The sequence below is a fragment of the Rhyacophila brunnea genome, unplaced genomic scaffold, assembly GCF_057557595.1.
Source record: "Rhyacophila brunnea isolate RB1 unplaced genomic scaffold, BYU_Rbru_1.0 scaffold_7, whole genome shotgun sequence".
In the NCBI taxonomy this organism is placed as follows: Eukaryota; Metazoa; Arthropoda; class Insecta; order Trichoptera; family Rhyacophilidae; genus Rhyacophila; species Rhyacophila brunnea.
The window spans coordinates 6736102-6761886 of NW_028233339.1; the positions used below are offsets into that span (position 1 = coordinate 6736102).

General features: G+C 45.5%; 1 protein-coding gene across 1 annotated transcript in view; it reads left to right on the forward strand.

Moving 5' to 3' along the window:
• The window catches only part of dpy (fibrillin-like protein dumpy), a 373870-nt gene that overhangs the window by 325626 nt on the left and 22459 nt on the right, over positions 1–25785 (forward strand). The window contains exons 102-138 of the mRNA XM_085957936.1: positions 118–423; positions 633–1280; positions 3569–3883; positions 4010–4342; positions 4699–5007; positions 5171–5476; positions 5686–6333; positions 6731–7045; positions 7172–7504; positions 7861–8169; positions 8332–8637; positions 8847–9494; positions 9892–10206; positions 10333–10665; positions 11022–11330; positions 11493–11798; positions 12008–12655; positions 13052–13366; positions 13493–13825; positions 14182–14490; positions 14653–14958; positions 15168–15815; positions 16212–16526; positions 16653–16985; positions 17342–17650; positions 17813–18118; positions 18285–18602; positions 18866–19189; positions 19350–19658; positions 20134–20469; positions 22251–22559; positions 22694–22999; positions 23080–23724; positions 24103–24417; positions 24522–24857; positions 24955–25260; positions 25348–25653. Of these exons, the coding sequence (XP_085814062.1) occupies positions 118–423; positions 633–1280; positions 3569–3883; positions 4010–4342; positions 4699–5007; positions 5171–5476; positions 5686–6333; positions 6731–7045; positions 7172–7504; positions 7861–8169; positions 8332–8637; positions 8847–9494; positions 9892–10206; positions 10333–10665; positions 11022–11330; positions 11493–11798; positions 12008–12655; positions 13052–13366; positions 13493–13825; positions 14182–14490; positions 14653–14958; positions 15168–15815; positions 16212–16526; positions 16653–16985; positions 17342–17650; positions 17813–18118; positions 18285–18602; positions 18866–19189; positions 19350–19658; positions 20134–20469; positions 22251–22559; positions 22694–22999; positions 23080–23724; positions 24103–24417; positions 24522–24857; positions 24955–25260; positions 25348–25653 (13671 nt within the window). The remainder of the gene's footprint in view (positions 1–117; positions 424–632; positions 1281–3568; positions 3884–4009; positions 4343–4698; positions 5008–5170; positions 5477–5685; positions 6334–6730; positions 7046–7171; positions 7505–7860; positions 8170–8331; positions 8638–8846; positions 9495–9891; positions 10207–10332; positions 10666–11021; positions 11331–11492; positions 11799–12007; positions 12656–13051; positions 13367–13492; positions 13826–14181; positions 14491–14652; positions 14959–15167; positions 15816–16211; positions 16527–16652; positions 16986–17341; positions 17651–17812; positions 18119–18284; positions 18603–18865; positions 19190–19349; positions 19659–20133; positions 20470–22250; positions 22560–22693; positions 23000–23079; positions 23725–24102; positions 24418–24521; positions 24858–24954; positions 25261–25347; positions 25654–25785) is intronic.

Here is a 25785-nt window from a genome sequence, read left to right on the forward strand (position 1 = left end):
TTAATTGTTTGCATAATAATTGCACTTATAAATTGAAATAATTATGACTATGGCGATGTGCAATGTCAACTGTCACGGTAGTAATGTCGCTCATTCTCTCCCCATTCTCTGATTCAGCTCCCATCGTAACCAACCCCTGCAATCCGTCACCCTGTGGACCCAACAGTCAATGTAGGGAGATCAACGGACAGGCAGTGTGCTCTTGCGTGCAGGGCTTCATCGGAAGCCCGCCCACGTGCAGACCCGAGTGCGTGGTCAGTTCCGAGTGTCCACAGAACGAGGCTTGTAGCAATCAAAAGTGTAGAGATCCATGCCCCGGAACATGCGGCCTTGGCGCTAGATGCGAGGTCATAAATCACAATCCCATTTGCAGGTGTCCCGCGAGGTACACGGGCGATCCGTTCGTCAGATGTCAGCCCATACGTAAGCCACTCATTGACTATCTATGCAGTGCGTTTTAATTCTTGTCAACAATTTGTTTAATGCATAATATTCCATACATACATGCGGGTATAATATTATCTATGAAATATTATATACCTATGCCAAACGATATAATTATTATAATTTATTCAGTACGCAAACATTCACATACCCCAGCGTCATTTGAATTATCGGAATTTATTTCACAGCCGACACGCCTGCGGTGATCGTGAACCCTTGCCAACCATCTCCGTGTGGTCCCAACTCCCAGTGCAAGGAAGTCGGCGATTCACCGTCGTGCTCGTGCCTCCCTGAGTACATAGGATCACCCCCGAACTGTAGGCCCGAGTGCGTCAGTAATAGCGAATGCTCTAGTCACTTGGCGTGCATCAATCAGAAATGCAAAGACCCCTGCCCCGGATCCTGCGGCGCGAACGCGGAATGCCGCGTGGTCAGCCACACGCCGATGTGCATCTGCTCTGTCGGATACACCGGCGATGCATTCGTGCAGTGTTTCGTGCAACAATCGGAACCGCCACCGAGAGAAGAACCCTCCACGCCATGCATTCCATCCCCTTGCGGCTCCAACGCCGTATGCAGAGAACAAAACGGCGCCGGCGCCTGCACTTGTCTCCCCGAATACTTTGGAAACCCTTACGAAGGCTGTCGGCCAGAGTGCGTTCTCAACTCTGATTGCGCATCCAACAGAGCGTGCTTGCGTAATAAATGCCAAGATCCGTGCCCCGGCACGTGCGGTCAGAACGCGGATTGCCAGGTTATCAACCATCTACCTTCGTGCACGTGCAGGCCTGGATACACGGGAGATCCGTTCCGTTATTGCAACGTGTTCCAAGAACGTAAGATTTGTTTTGATTCCACTCCTTATCCGATAATCAGCAGTTAGATAATTTTCTAATAAACGCTTGGGTTCAAACCTATTTTTCTTAATATATACGCAAGTTGGTTATTTATAGGACTTCGTATCATTAAAACGTATGTCCATTTTGATTAGTTTAAAGGAAATCAAAACAAGTTTTTAAGAAAAGTTTTATTTCTTCAACAGTTTATTCTGATTCTAATAGCCTTTTAAGCGATGTTTATTTATTTTATATAATATACTGGTTATCTATGAAGTAGCATTTAATCCGAGACTCATAAATTTTACGATTTGTTTTATTATTTCAACGAATGAACTAATATTGACTAAAATAAAGGAAGGAAAAAGGCAATACAATTTAACCTAAATATTTTCATCGTCATATTCAATGTCACTCTCACCAAAGATAACCGACGTGTGTGTGTGTGTGTGTGTATATATATATATACTTGGATGCCCTCTAAAATATGCGTGACTATGAATATTGACTATGAGCCCCAGAACTCAAAAAAGTATTCGTAATAATTATTATAAAAACGAAATTGTGGCAAAAAAAATTAAAGTCGATATTTTAAGTCAGATTTAGTTTTTTGCGATGATGACAATATTGGCTTTATGAATAACAACATAACTTCTTCACATATTTATGTTTACGCTAAATGTTTATAAACATAATATTATAATAAAAATAGACTTACTTATTTTATTAACACCAATTTAAACTCGTAAAATAATGCACGAATGCTAGATTTCGTGTAGATATCAGTAGAGTTGAACTGACATGACATTTTAAAAGAATGACATGACATCATTGACAAATAATCTCTCAGCTCGAATGTCGATTACCTGGGCCATGGCTGAGCTCTGACTGGTCATTGAACTGGCATTGTGTCATTGCAACTTCACGCGTGATCGTAGTGCTATATATTTGGATAAATGAGCATAGGGGATCACGATAGCTGTATCAAAGATACACCCCCCCCCAGCTCTCAACTCGTATAGTTTTTTTTACATTGGAGATATGTGTAGAATGTGTGATATTTATCTTTCTTTTATTATACCATAATTATATAACTCGCAGATCCTTAAGTTTTTTTCCATGTAGTAGAATCACTCGAAACTTTCACAAACTAATTTTATAAAAACAACATCGTTTCTCATCAGAAATTACGTCATTTGGGCCAATTAGTTCTAGAAAGTCTGTATTGAAGCTATTCTGATATTTCTATGACTTGTTTTCTCAAATAACCCTTGAAGGTTCTTTGTAATGACACGTAGAAGTCCGGTTCGAGTATTGTCCATGACAGTGTGACCAAATGGAATTATTTTTGAAGAATTCACGTACGCATTTATTTGGCAAGCAAATTCAGTTTTATCTTGACAGGCTCACTATCAGTCGAGAAAAGGAAATTATTTCATCCTTATTTCCAATAGTGATTAAATAGATACCTACCTAAACTTTTAACTCTAATAACGCATAGCTAATCTGAATGTATGAATAAATAAATTAATTATTAGCCAAGTATGTGTTCATTATTATATGTATTGTTATAATATCGTGTATGAACCGAAAAAAAACAAACATTTATCAATGATTTTTTGAATAAACGGCGGATGATACAATATGATATTCTGAAACTACTGAAACTAGCCGAATACGTGAGAGTTTACGAAAAAAAACAAACGATATATTACGCTATTATGATTTTTAATCTTTTGATTATATTATGTGAGATACGCTTCGCATAAAAACATATTTGGGTAATAGTTTGAAAAATGTCCTTTTGACGCATAAAAGAGTGATTTTATTTAGTATAAATGTTTAAAAATCGGAAAATACCATCTTTGGTTCATTCGTTCTTATGATACTTAGCTCTCGATATCAGCTTTGTCAAATCGTAGTGATCGCGTTGCTTAGGTACCGTGCGTACCACGCCATTGCGTTTATCGTATTTAATGTTTAAATCGATTCGTTAATATTAACACAATCACTGACCTTTGAATTACCACATTTAAATAACACGTTTATTATATCTAATGGCCAAGTACTCAAAACGCACCAGTCGCGGTGTTAGAACTAATTGACTTAAACAAAATTTTAATCGGAGTCACCACATTATTTTTTGATCGATCAACGTCAATAGTATGAACATTACGTAAATTCAAAATTTGTTACCTAATTCTTCATGTACGCATCCAATCGGAATGCGTAGTCATTGTCCTTTCCCATGACAGATTTAATTTCAAAATACATTGTTATCCTCCCAGCGGTCGTAGCGGAACCAGTCGACCCATGCAACCCTTCGCCGTGTGGACCAAACAGCCAATGCAGGGTAATAAACGGACAAGGAGTGTGCTCGTGCTTACCGACGTATGTCGGAGCGCCGCCCGCGTGCAGACCGGAATGCGTCGTCAGTTCGGAATGTCCGCAGGATAAGGCCTGTTTCAATCAGAAATGCACAAACCCATGCCCAGGTCCCTGCGGCCAGAACGCCAGGTGCAACGTCAACAACCACAGCCCGATATGTTCTTGTAACCAAGGATACACTGGAGACCCATTCTCCAGATGTTACCCAATACCCCGTGAGTGACCTTTCCGTTCGTACTCGTAATTGAATGATTTGCTCAATTAATAGTATTATTACGTTTACATACAACGTTTCGTCCGTCGGGCCCAATCTGTGTTAACCCCCGTCGCTTGGTTTTCAGCGCCGACACCTCCCCTACAAGCGGAACCTTTCAGAGATCCGTGCGTACCGTCCCCTTGCGGTCTCAATTCGCAATGCAGGGACATTGGCGGTGCGCCGTCCTGCTCATGTCTGTCAACGTACATAGGAAGCCCCCCTAACTGCCGACCCGAATGCACCATAAATCCCGAGTGCTCCAGTAACAAGGCGTGCATGAATCAAAAGTGCCGTGACCCTTGCCCCGGTTCGTGTGGATTGGGTGCCCAGTGCGCCGTCATTAATCACACGCCCGTGTGCACGTGCCCCGAAGGTTACACGGGAGATCCCTTCACGAACTGTTTCCCCAAGCCACCACGTAAGCGAAAGATCCGGCGGGTCTGCTTTGTCAGCTTTTTAAATACCGACATTCGCAGCTACAATATAACTCCCGACTGTCTATTGCATGCGAGCCTTTGGCAGACTGGCATTCTCGTAACAATAAAAAACCGTTTCCTTTTATCCGGATTTCCGTCTCGCGTGTAGTACTCGAAATTTATTTATTTATTTTTCCACGGCTTCAGCGGGTCGGACCGATCGATCGCAGAATTCAGTCGGAAGTTCTATCGTAGGCGATGCTCGCGTCTTGCTAAGAATGTGCGCATCATTAATACAATAACGCGCCGATAGCGTACGATGAAACGGTTTTAGATTACCCCCCTCTCGTGTTTTTAGCCGCCGAACCGCCCCAAGAATCAGACCCTTGCAATCCGTCGCCATGCGGACCTAACGCTCAGTGCAGAGACGGAGTGTGCACGTGTCTTCCCGAATACCAAGGCGATCCGTACGTCGGATGCAGGCCGGAATGCGTTGTCAGCGCAGAATGTCCCAGAGACAAAGCGTGCATGCGCAACAAGTGCGCGGATCCCTGCCCCGGCACGTGCGGTCAGAACGCACAATGCGACGTTATCAACCACATACCGATGTGCAGCTGCCCTCCGGGCTTCGATGGAAATGCATTCGTCGAATGCAGACCCGTACAGGGTACGTTCTCATCGCCCTCCTTTATTTTTGAGCCATAATTAATGTATTAATTGTTTGCATAATAATTGCACTTATAAATTGAAATAATTATGACTATGGCGATGTGCAATGTCAACTGTCACGGTAGTAATGTCGCTCATTCGCTCCCCATTCTCTGATTCAGCTCCCATCGTAACCAACCCCTGCAATCCGTCACCATGTGGACCCAACAGTCAATGTAGGGAGATCAACGGACAGGCAGTGTGCTCTTGCGTGCAGGGCTTCATCGGAAGCCCGCCCACGTGCAGACCCGAGTGCGTGGTCAGTTCCGAGTGTCCACAGAACGAGGCTTGTAGCAATCAAAAGTGTAGAGATCCATGCCCCGGAACATGCGGCCTTGGCGCTAGATGCGAGGTCATAAATCACAATCCCATTTGCAGGTGTCCCGCGAGGTACACGGGCGATCCGTTCGTCAGATGTCAGCCCATACGTAAGCCACTCATTGACTATCTATGCAGTGCTTTTTAATTCTTGTCAACAATTTGCTTAATGGATAATATTCCATACATACATGCGGGTATAATATTGTCTATGAAATATTATATACCTATGCCTAACGATATATTTATTATTATTTATTTAGTACGCAAACATTCACATACCCCACCGTCATTTGAATTATCGGAATTTATTTCACAGCCGACACGCCTGCGGTTATCGTGAACCCTTGCCAACTGTCTCCGTGTGGTCCCAACTCCCAGTGCAAGGAAGTCGGCGATTCGCCTTCGTGCTCGTGCCTCCCTGAGTACACGGGATCACCCCCGAACTGTAGACCCGAGTGCGTCAGTAATAGCGAATGCTCTAGTCACTTGGCGTGCATCAATCAGAAATGCAAAGACCCCTGCCCCGGATCGTGCGGCGCGAACGCGGAATGCCGCGTGGTCAGCCACACGCCGATGTGCATCTGCTCCGTCGGATACACCGGCGATGCATTCGTGCAGTGTTTCGTGCAACAATCGGAACCGCCACCACGAGAAGAGCCTTCCACGCCATGCATTCCATCCCCTTGCGGCTCCAACGCCGTATGCAGAGAACAAAACGGCGCCGGCGCCTGCACTTGTCTCCCCGAATACTTTGGAAACCCTTACGAAGGCTGTCGGCCAGAGTGCGTTCTCAACTCTGATTGCGCATCCAACAGAGCGTGCTTGCGTAATAAATGCCAAGATCCGTGCCCCGGCACGTGCGGTCAGAACGCGGATTGCCAGGTAGTCAATCATTTGCCGTCGTGCACGTGCAGACCTGGATACACCGGAGACCCGTTCCGATACTGCAACGTATACCAAGAACGTAAGATGTGTTTTGATCTCACTCTTTCTTATTCGTAGTCAGCAGCTAGATAATTTTCAAATAAACGCTTCGGTACAAACCTATTTTTCTTAATATCTAATCAAATTGATTATAATATCGGCTTTGTCAAATCGTAGTGATTGCGTCGTTTAGGCATCCGTGCATACCACGTCATTGCGTTTATCGCCATTTAACGTTTAAATCGATTCCTTTATAATCAACCAAATTTGAATCGTAGTCACCACATTGATTTTTGATCGATCAACGTCAATAGTATAAACATTACGTAAATTCAATATTTTTTCCTAATTCTACATGTTTGCATCCAATCGGAATGCGTAGTCATTGTCCTTTCCCATGAAAGATTTAATTTCAAAATATATTATTATCCTCCCAGCGGTCGTAGCGGAACCAGTCGACCCATGCAACCCTTCGCCGTGTGGACCAAACAGCCAATGCAGGGTAATAAACGGACAAGGAGTGTGCTCGTGCTTACCGACGTATGTCGGAGCACCGCCCGCGTGCAGACCGGAATGCGTCGTCAGTTCGGAATGTCCGCAGGATAAGGCTTGTTTCAATCAGAAATGCACAAACCCATGCCCAGGTCCCTGCGGCCAGAACGCCAGGTGCAACGTCAACAACCACAGCCCGATATGTTCTTGTAACCAAGGATACACTGGAGACCCATTCTCCAGATGTTACCCAATACCCCGTGAGTGACCTTTCCGTTCGTACTCGTAATTGAATGATTTGCTCAATTAATAGTATTATTACGTTTACATACAACGTTTCGTCCGTCGGGCCCAATCTGTGTTAACCCCCATAACTTGGTTTTCAGCGCCGACACCTCCCCTACAAGCGGAACCTTTCAGAGATCCGTGCGTACCGTCGCCTTGCGGTCTCAATTCGCAATGCAGGGACATTGGCGGTGCGCCGTCATGCTCATGTCTGTCAACGTACATAGGAAGCCCCCCTAACTGCCGACCCGAATGCACCATAAATCCAGAGTGCTCCAGTAACAAAGCGTGCATGAATCAGAAGTGCCGTGACCCTTGCCCCGGATCGTGTGGATTGGGTGCCCAGTGCGCCGTCATTAATCACACGCCCGTGTGCACGTGCCCCGTAGGTTACACGGGAGATCCCTTCACGAACTGCTTCCCCAAGCCGCCACGTAAGCGAACGATCCGGCGGATCTGCTTTGTCAGCTTTTTAAATACCGACATTCGCAGCTACAATATAACTTCCGACTATGGCTTGCATGCGAGCCTTTGGCAGACTCGCGTTCACGCAACAACAAAAAATCGTTTCCTTTTATCCGGATTTCCATCTCGCGTGTAGTACTGGAAATTTATTTATTTATTTTGCCACGGCTTCACCGGATCGGACCGATCGATCGCAGAATGCAGTTGGAAGTTCTATCGTAGGCGATGCTCGCGTCTTGCTAAGAATGTGCGCATCATTAATACAATAACGTGCCGATAGCGTACGATGAAACGGTTTTAGATTACCCCCCTCTCGTGTTTTTAGCCGCCGAACCGCCCCAAGAATCAGACCCTTGCAATCCGTCGCCATGCGGACCTAACGCTCAGTGCAGAGACGGCGTGTGCACGTGTCTTCCCGAATACCAAGGCGATCCGTACGTCGGATGCAGGCCGGAATGCGTTGTCAGCGCAGAATGTCCCAGAGACAAAGCGTGCATGCGCAACAAGTGCGCGGATCCCTGTCCCGGTACGTGCGGTCAGAACGCACAATGCGACGTTATCAACCACATACCGATGTGCAGCTGCCCTCCGGGCTTCGATGGAAATGCATTCGTCGAATGCAGACCTGTACAGGGTACGTTCTCATCGCGCCCTTTATTTTTGAGCCATAATTAATGTATTAATTGTTTGCATAATAATTGCAGTTATAAATTGAAATAATTATGACTATGGCAATGTGCAATGTCAACTGTCACGGTTCAAATGTCGCTCATTCGCTCCCCATTCTCTGATTCAGCTCCCATCGTAACCAACCCCTGCAATCCGTCACCATGTGGACCCAACAGTCAATGTAGGGAGATCAACGGACAGGCAGTGTGCTCTTGCGTGCAGGGCTTCATCGGAAGCCCGCCCACGTGCAGACCCGAGTGCGTGGTCAGTTCCGAGTGTCCACAGAACGAGGCTTGTAGCAATCAAAAGTGTAGAGATCCATGCCCCGGAACATGCGGCCTTGGCGCTAGATGCGAGGTCATAAATCACAATCCCATTTGCAGGTGTCCCGTGAGGTACACGGGCGATCCGTTCGTCAGATGTCAGCCCATACGTAAGCCACTCATTGACTATCTATGCAGTGCTTTTTAATTCTTGTCAACAATTTGCTTAATGCATAATATTCCATACATACATGCGGGTATAATATTATCTATAAAATATTATATACCTATGCCAAACGATATAATTATTGTAATTTATTCAGTACGCAAACATTCACATACCCCAGCGTCATTTGAATTATCGGAATTTATTTCACAGCCGACACGCCTGCGGTGATCGTGAACCCTTGCCAACCGTCTCCGTGTGGTCCCAACTCCCAGTGCAAGGAAGTCGGCGATTCGCCTTCGTGCTCGTGCCTCCCTGAGTACACAGGATCACCCCCGAACTGTAGACCCGAATGCGTCAGTAATAGCGAATGCTCTAGTCACTTGGCGTGCATCAATCAGAAATGCAAAGACCCCTGCCCCGGATCGTGCGGCGCGAACGCGGAATGCCGCGTGGTCAGCCACACGCCGATGTGCATCTGCTCCGTCGGATACACCGGCGATGCATTCGTGCAGTGTTTCGTGCAACAATCGGAACCGCCACCGCGAGAAGAGCCTTCCACGCCATGCATTCCATCCCCTTGCGGCTCCAACGCCGTATGCAGAGAACAAAACGGCGCCGGCGCCTGCACTTGTCTCCCCGAATACTTTGGAAACCCTTACGAAGGCTGTCGGCCAGAGTGCGTTCTTAACTCTGATTGCGCATCCAACAGAGCGTGCTTGCGTAATAAATGCCAAGATCCGTGCCCCGGCACGTGCGGTCAGAACGCAGATTGCCAGGTAGTCAATCATCTGCCGTCGTGCACGTGCAGACCTGGATACACCGGAGACCCGTTCCGATACTGCAACGTATACCAAGAACGTAAGATGTGTTTTGATCTTACTCTTTCTTATTCGTAGTCAGCAGCTAGATAATTTTCAAATAAACGGTTGGGTACAAACCTATTTTTCTTAATATCTAATCAAATTGGTTATAATATCGGCTTTTTCAAATCGTAGTGATTGCGTCGTTTAGGCTCCCGTGCATACCACGTCATTGCGTTTATCGCCATTTAACGTTTAAATCGATTCCTTTATAATCAACCAAATTTGAATCGTAGTCACCACATTGATTTTTGATCGATCAACGTCAATAGTATAAACATTACGTAAATTCAATATTTTTTCCTAATTCTACATGTTCGCATCCAATCGGAATGCGTAGTCATTGTCCTTTCCCATGAAAGATTTAATTTCAAAATATATTATTATCCTCCCAGCGGTCGTAGCGGAACCAGTCGACCCATGCAACCCTTCGCCGTGTGGACCAAACAGCCAATGCAGGGTAATAAACGGACAAGGAGTGTGCTCGTGCTTACCGACGTATGTCGGAGCACCGCCCGCGTGCAGACCGGAATGCGTCGTCAGTTCGGAATGTCCGCAGGATAAGGCTTGTTTCAATCAGAAATGCACAAACCCATGCCCAGGTCCCTGTGGCCAGAACGCCAGGTGCAACGTCAACAACCACAGCCCGATATGTTCTTGTAACCAAGGATACACTGGAGACCCATTCTCCAGATGTTACCCAATACCCCGTGAGTGACCTTTCCGTTCTTACTCGTAATTGAATGATTTGCTCGATTAATAGTATTATTACGTTAACATACAACGTTTCGTCCGTCGGGCCCAATCTGTGTTAACCCCCATAACTTGGTTTTCAGCGCCGACACCTCCCCTACAAGCGGAACCTTTCAGAGATCCGTGCGTACCGTCGCCTTGCGGTCTCAATTCGCAATGCAGGGACATTGGCGGTGCGCCGTCATGCTCATGTCTGTCAACATACATAGGAAGCCCCCCTAATTGCCGACCCGAATGCACCATAAATCCAGAGTGCTCCAGTAACAAAGCGTGCATGAATCAGAAGTGCCGTGACCCTTGCCCCGGATCGTGTGGATTGGGTGCCCAGTGCGCCGTCATTAATCACACGCCCGTGTGCACGTGCCCCGTAGGTTACACGGGAGATCCCTTCACGAACTGCTTCCCCAAGCCGCCACGTAAGCGAACGATCCGGCGGATCTGCTTTGTCAGCTTTTTAAATACCGACATTCGCAGCTACAATATAACTTCCGACTATGGCTTGCATGCGAGCCTTTGGCAGACTCGCGTTCACGCAACAACAAAAAATCGTTTCCTTTTATCCGGATTTCCATCTCGCGTGTAGTACTGGAAATTTATTTATTTATTTTGCCACGGCTTCAGCGGATCGGACCGATCGATCGCAGAATGCAGTTGGAAGTTCTATCGTAGGCGATGCTCGCGTCTTGCTAAGAATGTGCGCATCATTAATACAATAACGTGCCGATAGCGTACGATGAAACGGTTTTAGATTACCCCCCTCTCGTGTTTTTAGCCGCCGAACCGCCCCAAGAATCAGACCCTTGCAATCCGTCGCCATGCGGACCTAACGCTCAGTGCAGAGACGGCGTGTGCACGTGTCTTCCCGAATACCAAGGCGATCCGTACGTCGGATGCAGGCCGGAATGCGTTGTCAGCGCAGAATGTCCCAGAGACAAAGCGTGCATGCGCAACAAGTGCGCGGATCCCTGTCCCGGTACGTGCGGTCAGAACGCACAATGCGACGTTATCAACCACATACCGATGTGCAGCTGCCCTCCGGGCTTCGATGGAAATGCATTCGTCGAATGCAGACCTGTACAGGGTACGTTCTCATCGCGCCCTTTATTTTTGAGCCATAATTAATGTATTAATTGTTTGCATAATAATTGCAGTTATAAATTGAAATAATTATGACTATGGCAATGTGCAATGTCAACTGTCACGGTTCAAATGTCGCTCATTCGCTCCCCATTCTCTGATTCAGCTCCCATCGTAACCAACCCCTGCAATCCGTCACCATGTGGACCCAACAGTCAATGTAGGGAGATCAACGGACAGGCAGTGTGCTCTTGCGTGCAGGGCTTCATCGGAAGCCCGCCCACGTGCAGACCCGAGTGCGTGGTCAGTTCCGAGTGTCCACAGAACGAGGCTTGTAGCAATCAAAAGTGTAGAGATCCATGCCCCGGAACATGCGGCCTTGGCGCTAGATGCGAGGTCATAAATCACAATCCCATTTGCAGGTGTCCCGTGAGGTACACGGGCGATCCGTTCGTCAGATGTCAGCCCATACGTAAGCCACTCATTGACTATCTATGCAGTGCTTTTTAATTCTTGTCAACAATTTGCTTAATGCATAATATTCCATACATACATGCGGGTATAATATTATCTATAAAATATTATATACCTATGCCAAACGATATAATTATTGTAATTTATTCAGTACGCAAACATTCACATACCCCAGCGTCATTTGAATTATCGGAATTTATTTCACAGCCGACACGCCTGCGGTGATCGTGAACCCTTGCCAACCGTCTCCGTGTGGTCCCAACTCCCAGTGCAAGGAAGTCGGCGATTCGCCTTCGTGCTCGTGCCTCCCTGAGTACACAGGATCACCCCCGAACTGTAGACCCGAATGCGTCAGTAATAGCGAATGCTCTAGTCACTTGGCGTGCATCAATCAGAAATGCAAAGACCCCTGCCCCGGATCGTGCGGCGCGAACGCGGAATGCCGCGTGGTCAGCCACACGCCGATGTGCATCTGCTCCGTCGGATACACCGGCGATGCATTCGTGCAGTGTTTCGTGCAACAATCGGAACCGCCACCGCGAGAAGAGCCTTCCACGCCATGCATTCCATCCCCTTGCGGCTCCAACGCCGTATGCAGAGAACAAAACGGCGCCGGCGCCTGCACTTGTCTCCCCGAATACTTTGGAAACCCTTACGAAGGCTGTCGGCCAGAGTGCGTTCTTAACTCTGATTGCGCATCCAACAGAGCGTGCTTGCGTAATAAATGCCAAGATCCGTGCCCCGGCACGTGCGGTCAGAACGCAGATTGCCAGGTAGTCAATCATCTGCCGTCGTGCACGTGCAGACCTGGATACACCGGAGACCCGTTCCGATACTGCAACGTATACCAAGAACGTAAGATGTGTTTTGATCTTACTCTTTCTTATTCGTAGTCAGCAGCTAGATAATTTTCAAATAAACGGTTGGGTACAAACCTATTTTTCTTAATATCTAATCAAATTGGTTATAATATCGGCTTTGTCAAATCGTAGTGATTGCGTCGTTTAGGCTCCCGTGCATACCACGTCATTGCGTTTATCGCCATTTAACGTTTAAATCGATTCCTTTATAATCAACCAAATTTGAATCGTAGTCACCACATTGATTTTTGATCGATCAACGTCAATAGTATAAACATTACGTAAATTCAATATTTTTTCCTAATTCTACATGTTCGCATCCAATCGGAATGCGTAGTCATTGTCCTTTCCCATGAAAGATTTAATTTCAAAATATATTATTATCCCCCAGCGGTCGTAGCGGAACCAGTCGACCCATGCAACCCTTCGCCGTGTGGACCAAACAGCCAATGCAGGGTAATAAACGGACAAGGAGTGTGCTCGTGCTTACCGACGTATGTCGGAGCACCGCCCGCGTGCAGACCGGAATGCGTCGTCAGTTCGGAATGTCCGCAGGATAAGGCTTGTTTCAATCAGAAATGCACAAACCCATGCCCAGGTCCCTGCGGCCAGAACGCCAGGTGCAACGTCAACAACCACAGCCCGATATGTTCTTGTAACCAAGGATACACTGGAGACCCATTCTCCAGATGTTACCCAATACCCCGTGAGTGACCTTTCCGTTCGTACTCGTAATTGAATGATTTGCTCGATTAATAGTATTATTACGTTAACATACAACGTTTCGTCCGTCGGGCCCAATCTGTGTTAACCCCCATAACTTGGTTTTCAGCGCCGACACCTCCCCTACAAGCGGAACCTTTCAGAGATCCGTGCGTACCGTCGCCTTGCGGTCTCAATTCGCAATGCAGGGACATTGGCGGTGCGCCGTCATGCTCATGTCTGTCAACATACATAGGAAGCCCCCCTAATTGCCGACCCGAATGCACCATAAATCCAGAGTGCTCCAGTAACAAAGCGTGCATGAATCAGAAGTGCCGTGACCCTTGCCCCGGATCGTGTGGATTGGGTGCCCAGTGCGCCGTCATTAATCACACGCCCGTGTGCACGTGCCCCGTAGGTTACACGGGAGATCCCTTCACGAACTGCTTCCCCAAGCCGCCACGTAAGCGAACGATCCGGCGGATCTGCTTTGTCAGCTTTTTAAATACCGACATTCGCAGCTACAATATAACTTCCGACTATGGCTTGCATGCGAGCCTTTGGCAGACTCGCGTTCACGCAACAACAAAAAATCGTTTCCTTTTATCCGGATTTCCATCTCGCGTGTAGTACTGGAAATTTATTTATTTATTTTGCCACGGCTTCAGCGGATCGGACCGATCGATCGCAGAATGCAGTTGGAAGTTCTATCGTAGGCGATGCTCGCGTCTTGCTAAGAATGTGCGCATCATTAATACAATAACGTGCCGATAGCGTACGATGAAACGGTTTTAGATTACCCTTCTCTCGTGTTTTTAGCCGCCGAACCGCCCCAAGAATCAGACCCTTGCAATCCGTCGCCATGCGGACCTAACGCTCAGTGCAGAGACGGCGTGTGCACGTGTCTTCCCGAATACCAAGGCGATCCGTACGTCGGATGCAGGCCGGAATGCGTTGTCAGCGCAGAATGTCCCAGAGACAAAGCGTGCATGCGCAACAAGTGCGCGGATCCCTGTCCCGGTACGTGCGGTCAGAACGCACAATGCGACGTTATCAACCACATACCGATGTGCAGCTGCCCTCCAGGCTTCGATGGAAATGCATTCGTCGAATGCAGACCTGTACAGGGTACGTTCTCATCGCGCCCTTTATTTTTGAGCCATAATTAATGTATTAATTGTTTGCATAATAATTGCACTTATAAATTGAAATAATTATGACTATGGCAATGTGCAATGTCAACTGTCACGGTCCTAATGTCGCTCATTCGCTCCCCATTCTCTGATTCAGCTCCCATCGTAACCAACCCCTGCAATCCGTCACCATGTGGACCCAACAGTCAATGTAGGGAGATCAACGGACAGGCAGTGTGCTCTTGCGTGCAGGGCTTCATCGGAAGCCCGCCCACGTGCAGACCCGAGTGCGTGGTCAGTTCCGAGTGTCCACAGAACGAGGCTTGTAGCAATCAAAAGTGTAGAGATCCATGCCCCGGAACATGCGGCCTTGGCGCTAGATGCGAGGTCATAAATCACAATCCCATTTGCAGGTGTCCCGTGAGGTACACGGGCGATCCGTTCGTCAGATGTCAGCCCATACGTAAGCCACTCATTGACTATCTATGCAGTGCTTTTTAATTCTTGTCAACAATTTGCTTAATGCATAATATTCCATACATACATGCGGGTATAATATTATCTATGAAATATTATATACCTATGCCAAACGATATAATTATTGTAATTTATTCAGTACGCAAACATTCACATACCCCAGCGTCATTTGAATTATCGGAATTTATTTCACAGCCGACACGCCTGCGGTGATCGTGAACCCTTGCCAACCGTCTCCGTGTGGTCCCAACTCCCAGTGCAAGGAAGTCGGCGATTCGCCTTCGTGCTCGTGCCTCCCTGAGTACACAGGATCACCCCCGAACTGTAGACCCGAATGCGTCAGTAATAGCGAATGCTCTAGTCACTTGGCGTGCATCAATCAGAAATGCAAAGACCCCTGCCCCGGATCGTGCGGCGCGAACGCGGAATGCCGCGTGGTCAGCCACACGCCGATGTGCATCTGCTCCGTCGGATACACCGGCGATGCATTCGTGCAGTGTTTCGTGCAACAATCGGAACCGCCACCGCGAGAAGAGCCTTCCACGCCATGCATTCCATCCCCTTGCGGCTCCAACGCCGTATGCAGAGAACAAAACGGCGCCGGCGCCTGCACTTGTCTCCCCGAATACTTTGGAAACCCTTACGAAGGCTGTCGGCCAGAGTGCGTTCTTAACTCTGATTGCGCATCCAACAGAGCGTGCTTGCGTAATAAATGCCAAGATCCGTGCCCCGGCACGTGCGGTCAGAACGCGGATTGCCAGGTAGTCAATCATCTGCCGTCGTGCACGTGCAGACCTGGATACACCGGAGACCCGTTCCGATACTGCAACGTATACCAAGAACGTAAGATGTGTTTTGATCTCACTCTTTCTTATTCGTAGTCAGCAGCTAGATAATTTTCAAATAAACGGTTGGGTACAAACCTATTTTTCTTAATATCTTATCAAATTGGTTATAATATCGGCTTTGTCAAATCGTAGTGATTGCGTCGTTTAGGCTCCCGTGCATACCACGTCATTGCGTTTATCGCCATTTAACGTTTAAATCGATTCCTTTATAATCAACCAAATTTGAATCGTAGTCACCACATTGATTTTTGATCGATCAACGTCAATAGTATAAACATTACGTAAATTCAATATTTTTTCCTAATTCTACATGTTCGCATCCAATCGGAATGCGTAGTCATTGTCCTTTCCCATGAAAGATTTAATTTCAAAATATATTATTATCCCCCAGCGGTCGTAGCGGAACCAGTCGACCCATGCAACCCTTCGCCGTGTGGACCAAACAGCCAATGCAGGGTAATAAACGGACAAGGAGTGTGCTCGTGCTTACCGACGTATGTCGGAGCACCGCCCGCGTGCAGACCGGAATGCGTCGTCAGTTCGGAATGTCCGCAGGATAAGGCTTGTTTCAATCAGAAATGCACAAACCCATGCCCAGGTCCCTGCGGCCAGAACGCCAGGTGCAACGTCAACAACCACAGCCCGATATGTTCTTGTAACCAAGGATACACTGGAGACCCATTCTCCAGATGTTACCCAATACCCCGTGAGTGACCTTTCCGTTCGTACTCGTAATTGAATGATTTGCTCGATTAATAGTATTATTACGTTAACATACAACGTTTCGTCCGTCGGGCCCAATCTGTGTTAACCCCCATAACTTGGTTTTCAGCGCCGACACCTCCCCTACAAGCGGAACCTTTCAGAGATCCGTGCGTACCGTCGCCTTGCGGTCTCAATTCGCAATGCAGGGACATTGGCGGTGCGCCGTCATGCTCATGTCTGTCAACATACATAGGAAGCCCCCCTAATTGCCGACCCGAATGCACCATAAATCCAGAGTGCTCCAGTAACAAAGCGTGCATGAATCAGAAGTGCCGTGACCCTTGCCCCGGATCGTGTGGATTGGGTGCCCAGTGCGCCGTCATTAATCACACGCCCGTGTGCACGTGCCCCGTAGGTTACACGGGAGATCCCTTCACGAACTGCTTCCCCAAGCCGCCACGTAAGCGAACGATCCGGCGGATCTGCTTTGTCAGCTTTTTAAATACCGACATTCGCAGCTACAATATAACTTCCGACTATGGCTTGCATGCGAGCCTTTGGCAGACTCGCGTTCACGCAACAACAAAAAATCGTTTCCTTTTATCCGGATTTCCATCTCGCGTGTAGTACTGGAAATTTATTTATTTATTTTGCCACGGCTTCACCGGATCGGACCGATCGATCGCAGAATGCAGTTGGAAGTTCTATCGTAGGCGATGCTCGCGTCTTGCTAAGAATGTGCGCATCATTAATACAATAACGTGCCGATAGCGTACGATGAAACGGTTTTAGATTACCCCCCTCTCGTGTTTTTAGCCGCCGAACCGCCCCAAGAATCAGACCCTTGCAATCCGTCGCCATGCGGACCTAACGCTCAGTGCAGAGACGGCGTGTGCACGTGTCTTCCCGAATACCAAGGCGATCCGTACGTCGGATGCAGGCCGGAATGCGTTGTCAGCGCAGAATGTCCCAGAGACAAAGCGTGCATGCGCAACAAGTGCGCGGATCCCTGTCCCGGTACGTGCGGTCAGAACGCACAATGCGACGTTATCAACCACATACCGATGTGCAGCTGCCCTCCAGGCTTCGATGGAAATGCATTCGTCGAATGCAGACCTGTACAGGGTACGTTCTCATCGCGCCCTTTATTTTTGAGCCATAATTAATGTATTAATTGTTTGCATAATAATTGCAGTTATAAATTGAAATAATTATGACTATGGCAATGTGCAATGTCAACTGTCACGGTCCTAATGTCGCTCATTCGCTCCCCATTCTCTGATTCAGCTCCCATCGTAACCAACCCCTGCAATCCGTCACCATGCGGACCCAACAGTCAATGTAGGGAGATCAACGGACAGGCAGTGTGCTCTTGCGTGCAGGGCTTCATCGGAAGCCCGCCCACGTGCAGACCCGAGTGCGTGGTCAGTTCCGAGTGTCCCCAGAACGAGGCTTGTAGCAATCAAAAGTGTAGAGATCCATGCCCCGGAACGTGCGGCCTTGGCGCTAGATGCGAGGTCATAAATCATAATCCCATTTGCACGTGTCCCGCGAGGTATACGGGCGATCCGTTCGTCAGATGTCAGCCCATACGTAAGCCACTCGTTTATTTCTAAACCATTTTTCAACATTTCTATATTAAATACAGTTATACCCATTTGCTGCATATCGAAAATGGATTATTCATTTGTGAATATATATTTACGCGTTCGCATAACCCAGTGTCTCCTGACTTAGTATCGTTATATTTATTCCACAGCCGAGACCCCTCCAGTCATCGTGAACCCTTGCCAACCGTCTCCGTGCGGTCCCAACTCCCAATGCAAGGAAATCGGCGATACGCCGTCGTGCTCGTGCCTCCCTGAATACATAGGATCACCCCCGAACTGTAGACCCGAGTGCGTCAGTAATAGCGAATGCTCTAGTCACCTGGCGTGCATCAATCAGAAATGCAAAGACCCCTGCCCCGGTACTTGCGGTTTTAACGCAGAATGTAGAGTTGTTAGTCACTCTCCAAATTGCTTCTGCCCTACAACGTTGACAGGAGATCCTTTCACACGTTGTGATGCTATTCCAGGTACATGCTTCTTTCATATACCTATAGGATTGTTGAATTTTTAAAAAGAGCCTTGATCATTTCCATTTTTTCATTGATATCTTCAATTACTTATTATTTCAGCTTATTTAGATTTGGCAATTCTATCATCGTACTTCATTATGCATAGGTTATTTTGGTTCATCCATTTTCATAACATGTATTGCTTAATCTTTTTTATGCTGTGACAATTTGGTTTTTGCTTATAAGAATAATTGTTTTATCTTGTTACTTTATTTTGCTAGTACCTCCTTTGAAAGAACATGCTACTCCATGTTCACCGTCACCATGCGGTGCAAATGCCGAATGTCGTGAAAAGAATGGAGCCGGTTCTTGCATGTGCCTACCGGATTACTTTGGAAATCCGTATGATGGATGTCGACCGGAGTGCATATTGAATTCCGATTGTCTATCTAATCGAGCCTGCGTGAGAAGCAAATGCGTGGATCCATGTCCTGGAACTTGTGCATCCAACGCCATTTGCCAAGTTGTCAATCATTTGCCGTCGTGCCAATGCCCTACCGGATATATTGGAGATCCATACGGATACTGTTCACTAGAACCGAAACGTAAGATATGCCTCATTTTAAAATCAATAAATCTAATAAAACTTTGTTTCAATTTATTTATTTGTTTCCATTATTTAAAATTATTTCATCTAGACACATAATACGCTTACTGTTTGTTCTTTAATATAGACTATACTGATGATGTTATTCTTTAATATAGAAAAAGATCCTCCGCCGTCGAATCCATGCAACCCATCGCCCTGTGGTCCTAATAGCCAGTGTAGAGAAATCAACGGTCAAGCAGTTTGTAGTTGCTTACCGGAATATGTGGGTTCGCCTCCTTCCTGCAGACCAGAGTGCACAATCAGTTCTGAGTGCTCACTGTCATTGGCTTGCGTAAACAGAAAATGCTCGGATCCTTGTCCAGGAGCTTGCGGTTCAAACGCAAATTGCCAAGTTGTCAATCATAGTCCCATATGCTCATGCCGAGATGGATTTACAGGAGATCCATTTACTACATGTTATCCAAGTAAGCTTTTGAATGAATGTATGCATATTTTTTTATTTAGAAAATAGTTTTATTATCTCCTATAATAATTACGATAAAGGTACCTACTACATCTTTAAGATTTTCTATTTCAGTATCTTTATTGAATACATTTATAATAAGTATTTGAGCTTGTTATTAAATTTTATTTTCTTTTTGTGGTTATATTTGTTTTTCTTTTGACCACGTGTCTGATCCTGAAAAAATCATATGGGCCTCCACAAAGTAGAGGTTTGGATTGACAAATTTTTGTTTTTTTACGAAAAATAAACTTTCTCAGCCGATTAGGTCCATACTCTGACACCCAACACGTGTGTTTTTGGCAGACCCAGAATTCGAATCTGGGACCCACGATATTATAAGTCGACGCGTAAGCCACTCGGCCATAGTAGACGTCATTTGTAGAAATTGTTATTATTTTTGTCTTTATTGAACATGTCAATAAATCATCTTCCAGGACCTATAGACATTCCCCCGAAGATAGAAGAGTACCGAAATCCTTGCGCGCCGACACCCTGCGGCTTGAATTCACAATGCAGAGACATCGGCGGAGCGCCATCGTGTAGTTGTATGGCAAATTATATCGGTAGTCCACCAAATTGCCGCCCGGAATGTACCATCAATTCCGAGTGTGCTAGTAACAAAGCTTGCATGAACGAGAAGTGCCGCGACCCGTGCCCGGGATCGTGCGGACAGTTAGCACAGTGCGCTGTAATAAATCACACTCCTGTGTGCACGTGTCCCGAAGGATACACAGGAGATCCATTCACCAACTGCTTCCCTAAGCCACCACGTAAGCGAAAAATTATCTTACTCTTCAATAATGTGATTGTAGCCATTGTTTATTTTAGATGAAATAGATGGTATTTTTGCCAACATATTATATTAAGGCGCTAAGTAAATTCGTCCTCTCGTTATACTATACATGTTATAGACTGGGTGCTTAACCCTTTGGCTGCTACGATGTTGTGCAAAATCCGGTCGAAGATTGCTACCAAAAATTGTCGATAAATTAAAGTATTGTATTATTTTTAGACACCTTACCACTCTAATTGATTCTGCGATATCGGAATATTTTGAAAACACGTTTTGTAATTAGTTTATCGTTTTAAATAGATAATGAGGCTATTAGATATCCCCCGCTTCGTCTGCCTTTAAAATTAATTGAAATTCTCTTTCTCGCTCTATCATACTGACGACCACGTGTGCGAGCGAAACGAACTATCGAGTTTTTATTTTTAACAGCTATTGGAAACATTCGGTTACTTCAAAATATTATTTTAATTCCATTCGATTGCGTTAGCTAACGACACGTACTCCCCATAACATCTTATTGAGAAAATAATTCGGTAAAATATTGGAAGAAAGTCGCGTTTAACGTAATATCAAGGATGAATCTGAATTCTTATATAATATATAAAGATAATGCAAGTGATCCAAAATTATCAAGATATCAATTCATATCACAAATCATAGAAACTATTGAAAAAGGTTGGATGGTAGAAAAAAATTATTTATCGGATGCACATAATCTCACACGAGGGATAATACAAAATAGTGGAATTAGGAAATTACCCGGCTGAAAAGAAAAAGTTTGCATCGTTTGCAGTAGGAAAAATGGTGGCCCCGTTAAAAAATTGCCTACAATATGCTTGAGTTGTGAAAAAGTTCTTCATGGTGTTTGCTTATCGGAACATTTAAAATATTGCAAATGATTTTTATTTCATTATTTTTTTTATAAATGAAATTGTTTTTTTATAGTATAAATCCACTTTAATTTAATAGAAAATCTATGGTCCCTTCAGGGAGTCACGATCCGTGTATTTTACTTTAGTAAATTAGAATTAAGTAAGTTAGTATTAATAAAGTTAGTATAATCTTTAGTATTTTTAGGGAAACACTGTTCTAAAATACTTTTCCCACTGTTTCAAATGTATAATATTAAAAAAAAATTGTCATTCCACTCAGAATTTGACTGTAAACAAATAAAAAACGAAATTTGTTTATATTGTAAACTGAAATTTGTATTTGAAATTAATGCTTTTATTATAAAAATGCTGATGCGATGAAAAAAAATACAATAGTTATAAGTTCTAACCCTACCCAGTCACAAAACATATATAAATCAAGTTATATTACACAACAATAAAACTAAATATATCAAAAATATTTCATACCGCTGAAGCAGTAGTATGTTCCAAAATTAACTTAACATTTCAGGCATCAAATGCAAAACGACGATCGTTGTGGCCAATATCAAAAACAGCGATATATCGTTGCGTAGCATTCTAAGGGTTAAATGACATTAGCTAGGGTAGAGCGATTAGAGCGATTTTTTGATGTAGGTATTTTTTTTAACTTACTATTTATACTATATGTATATCCAATTCTTCTTAAATGAATGAAGGAAAATATGTAGTTATATTATTTTTTTTAAGGAAGATGAGAAGTTCCACAGGGCATTTTGCATAATGCCCTACTAATCACTAGACTAGTTCTATAAGTAATACCTACAGAATTTTTTTAGAAAGATTTTTTTCTTTTCTTAAGAACATCTTCATGTTATTCTTTTAGCACCCGAACAACCGCAAGCAGTAGACCCTTGCAATCCATCACCGTGCGGTTCAAACGCTCAATGCAGAGACGGTGTGTGCACATGCCTCCCTGAATACCAGGGAGATCCGTATGTGGGATGCAGGCCGGAATGCGTTGTCAGCTCAGATTGTTCCAAAGACAAAGCGTGCATGCGTAACAAGTGCGCCGATCCTTGCCCCGGCACGTGCGGTCAGAATGCACGCTGCGACGTTATCAACCACATACCGATGTGCAGTTGTCCACCAGGCTTTGATGGAAACGCGTTTGTGGATTGTAGACCTGTAAAGGGTACGTTTATCAAATATTACATTACAATAAAATCATAATATTACATTGTTGCATTAAATAATAATTTTATAATTGTTTCGCAATTTAGTTGTCAGTCATTGTTATTGATGGCATTCACTTATTTTACGATTCAGCTCCCGTCGTAACCAACCCCTGCAACCCGTCACCGTGCGGACCGAACAGTCAGTGTAGGGAGATCAACGGACAGGCGGTGTGCTCTTGCGTGCAAGGTTTCATCGGAAGCCCGCCCACGTGCAGACCCGAGTGCGTGGTCAGCTCGGAGTGTCCCCAGAACGAGGCATGTAGCAATCAAAAGTGCAGAGACCCATGTCCTGGAACTTGCGGCCTGGGTGCTAGATGCGAGGTCATAAATCATAATCCGATTTGTACCTGCCCGCCCAGATTTACAGGCGATCCTTTCGTCAGATGTCAACCTATACGTACGTATATGATTAAATAAGGTACTAAATGGTATAATTTTTAATTACTTGTTAAACTGACATAAATATTTTATCCACAGCTGAAATACCTCCTGTGATTGTAAACCCATGCCAGCCATCACCGTGCGGTCCCAATTCCCAATGCAAGGAAATCGGTGATTCGCCGTCGTGCTCTTGCCTGCCTGAATTTATTGGTTCACCTCCCAACTGCAGACCGGAATGTGTCAGTAACAGCGAATGCTCTAGTCAGCTAGCGTGCATCAACCAAAAATGTAAAGACCCTTGTCCGGGAGCGTGCGGTTCTAATGCGGAATGCCGCGTTGTCAGTCATACCCCAATGTGCATTTGCCTGGTAGGATTCACTGGCGATGCGTTCACGCAGTGTTCTAGACAGCAAGCCGATCCTCCGCCGTACGAACGACCCACGCCTTGCGTTCCTTCACCTTGTGGCGCAAATGCAGTCTGCAGAGACCAGAACGGTGCCGGCGCTTGCACTTGTCTTCCGGAATATTTCGGAAACCCTTATGAAGGCTGCCGACCCGAGTGCGTTGTCAGTTCAGATTGCGCTTCAAACAAAGCTTGTCTACGTAACAGATGTCAAGATCCTTGCCCCGGAACGTGCGGCCAGAACGCAGATTGTCAAGTCATCAACCATCTGCCGTCGTGCACTTGCAGACCTGGATACACCGGAGATCCATTCCGTTACTGCAACGTCTACCAAGATCGTAAGACATATTTTAACAGAACAGTAGTCACTAGAAAGTCTTTTGCAGGAATTTTGATATAATGTTTACATCCGCTGTATATGCTAATGCCACACGGTTTCAAATAATAAATATATGCAGATTAGTGTGGTATGCGTTTTACGCGTTACCATTTACATAAGCGGGTAACAAGAATAGAGTCATCTGTCTATGCTTTACCAAGCAGGGCTAGCATAAAGCGTAGACGCAAAATCTCAAACAAACCTCCGGCTTGTCTCTAATCAAAATACGACCGTTCATCTCTTTACCATTTTCAATTTATTTTTGATTCATGGCAAAGTGCCTATTACACTATTAAACTGAGGTACCTACCCAATTATAATGCGAAATATTTTTTAGCGATCGAACCGGAACCAGTAGATCCGTGCAATCCATCACCCTGCGGCCCCAACAGTCAATGCCGAGTAGTAAATGGACAAGGAGTTTGCTCTTGTTTACCAAACTATATGGGATCACCGCCAGCTTGCAGGCCGGAATGTGTCGTCAGCTCAGAATGCTCTTTAGACAAAGCATGTTTCAATCAGAAATGTACGAACCCGTGCCCCGGCCCCTGCGGTCAGAATGCCAGATGTGACGTCAACAATCACAGTCCGATATGTTCATGTAACCAAGGATATACTGGAGATCCATTCTCCAGATGTTACCCAATACCACGTGAGTTTCTTTCTGTTTTAAAATGTCAATTACTTATTTATATAATTTATTCAAAACATGTATCTAAGTCAATATCGTGTTTAAACCTTTCGAATTATTTTTAGCACCACCGCCTGTTCAACAACCGGAACCTTACAGAGACCCGTGCGTACCTTCTCCCTGCGGTCTCAATTCACAATGTAGGGACATAGGCGGCACACCGTCTTGCTCATGTCTGCCAACATACTTAGGAAATCCTCCTAATTGCCGACCCGAATGTACTATCAACCCTGAATGCTCTAGTAACAAGGCTTGCATGAATGAGAAGTGTCGTGACCCTTGCCCCGGATCGTGCGGATTAGGTGCCCAATGCGCTGTTATCAATCACACACCCGTGTGCACGTGCCCCGAAGGCTATACTGGAGATCCATTCACAAACTGCTTCCCTAAGCCACCGACACGTGAGTACAAGTTTTTTAGTCAAATTAATATTACTTTACCGTATACCAAATGCTGAATAGTTCAATATATTTTATAAAATGCTTATTTTTGTTGTAGCCTCTCCGCCTCCAAAAGCAGACCCTTGTAATCCAACACCGTGTGGTCCGAATGCTCAGTGCAGAGACGGCGTATGCACATGTCTTCCCGAATATCAAGGAGATCCATACACCGGATGCAGACCGGAATGTGTTGTCAGTGCGGAATGTCCAAGAGACAAAGCTTGCATTCGTAATAAATGCGCGGATCCGTGCCCCGGCACTTGTGGCCAAAACGCGCAATGCGACGTCATAAATCACATACCGATGTGTAGCTGTCCTGTTGGATTTGACGGCAATGCCTTTTCTGAATGCAAACCTGTACAAGGTATACTTCAACAAAAAACATAATTATTTATTAATATAGCCTATACATTTTGTAGCCTGTTATGAATGATCATGTTTTTCATTATAGCTCCAGCCGTAACAAACCCATGTAATCCGTCTCCTTGCGGACCTAACAGTCAATGTAGAGAGATCAACGGACAAGCGGTATGTTCTTGCGTTATGGGATTCATCGGAAGCCCGCCGTCTTGCCGACCCGAGTGCGTCATCAGTTCAGAGTGTCCTCAAAATGAGGCGTGCAGCAACCAGAAATGTAAAGATCCTTGTCCTGGAACTTGCGGACTGGAGGCCAGATGTACGGTCGTCAACCATAATCCTATTTGTTCCTGTATGTCAGGATACACAGGGGATCCGTTCAATCGGTGTTATCTTATCCGTAAGTATAATTTATATATCTATATCTAGGGATTGCAACACAGAATGAAAATTTCAATACCGGTTTTTCGGTATTTCTTATTGAACACCGGATATTTCTTAAACATTAAAAAAAAACAGAAGTAGGTGCTTA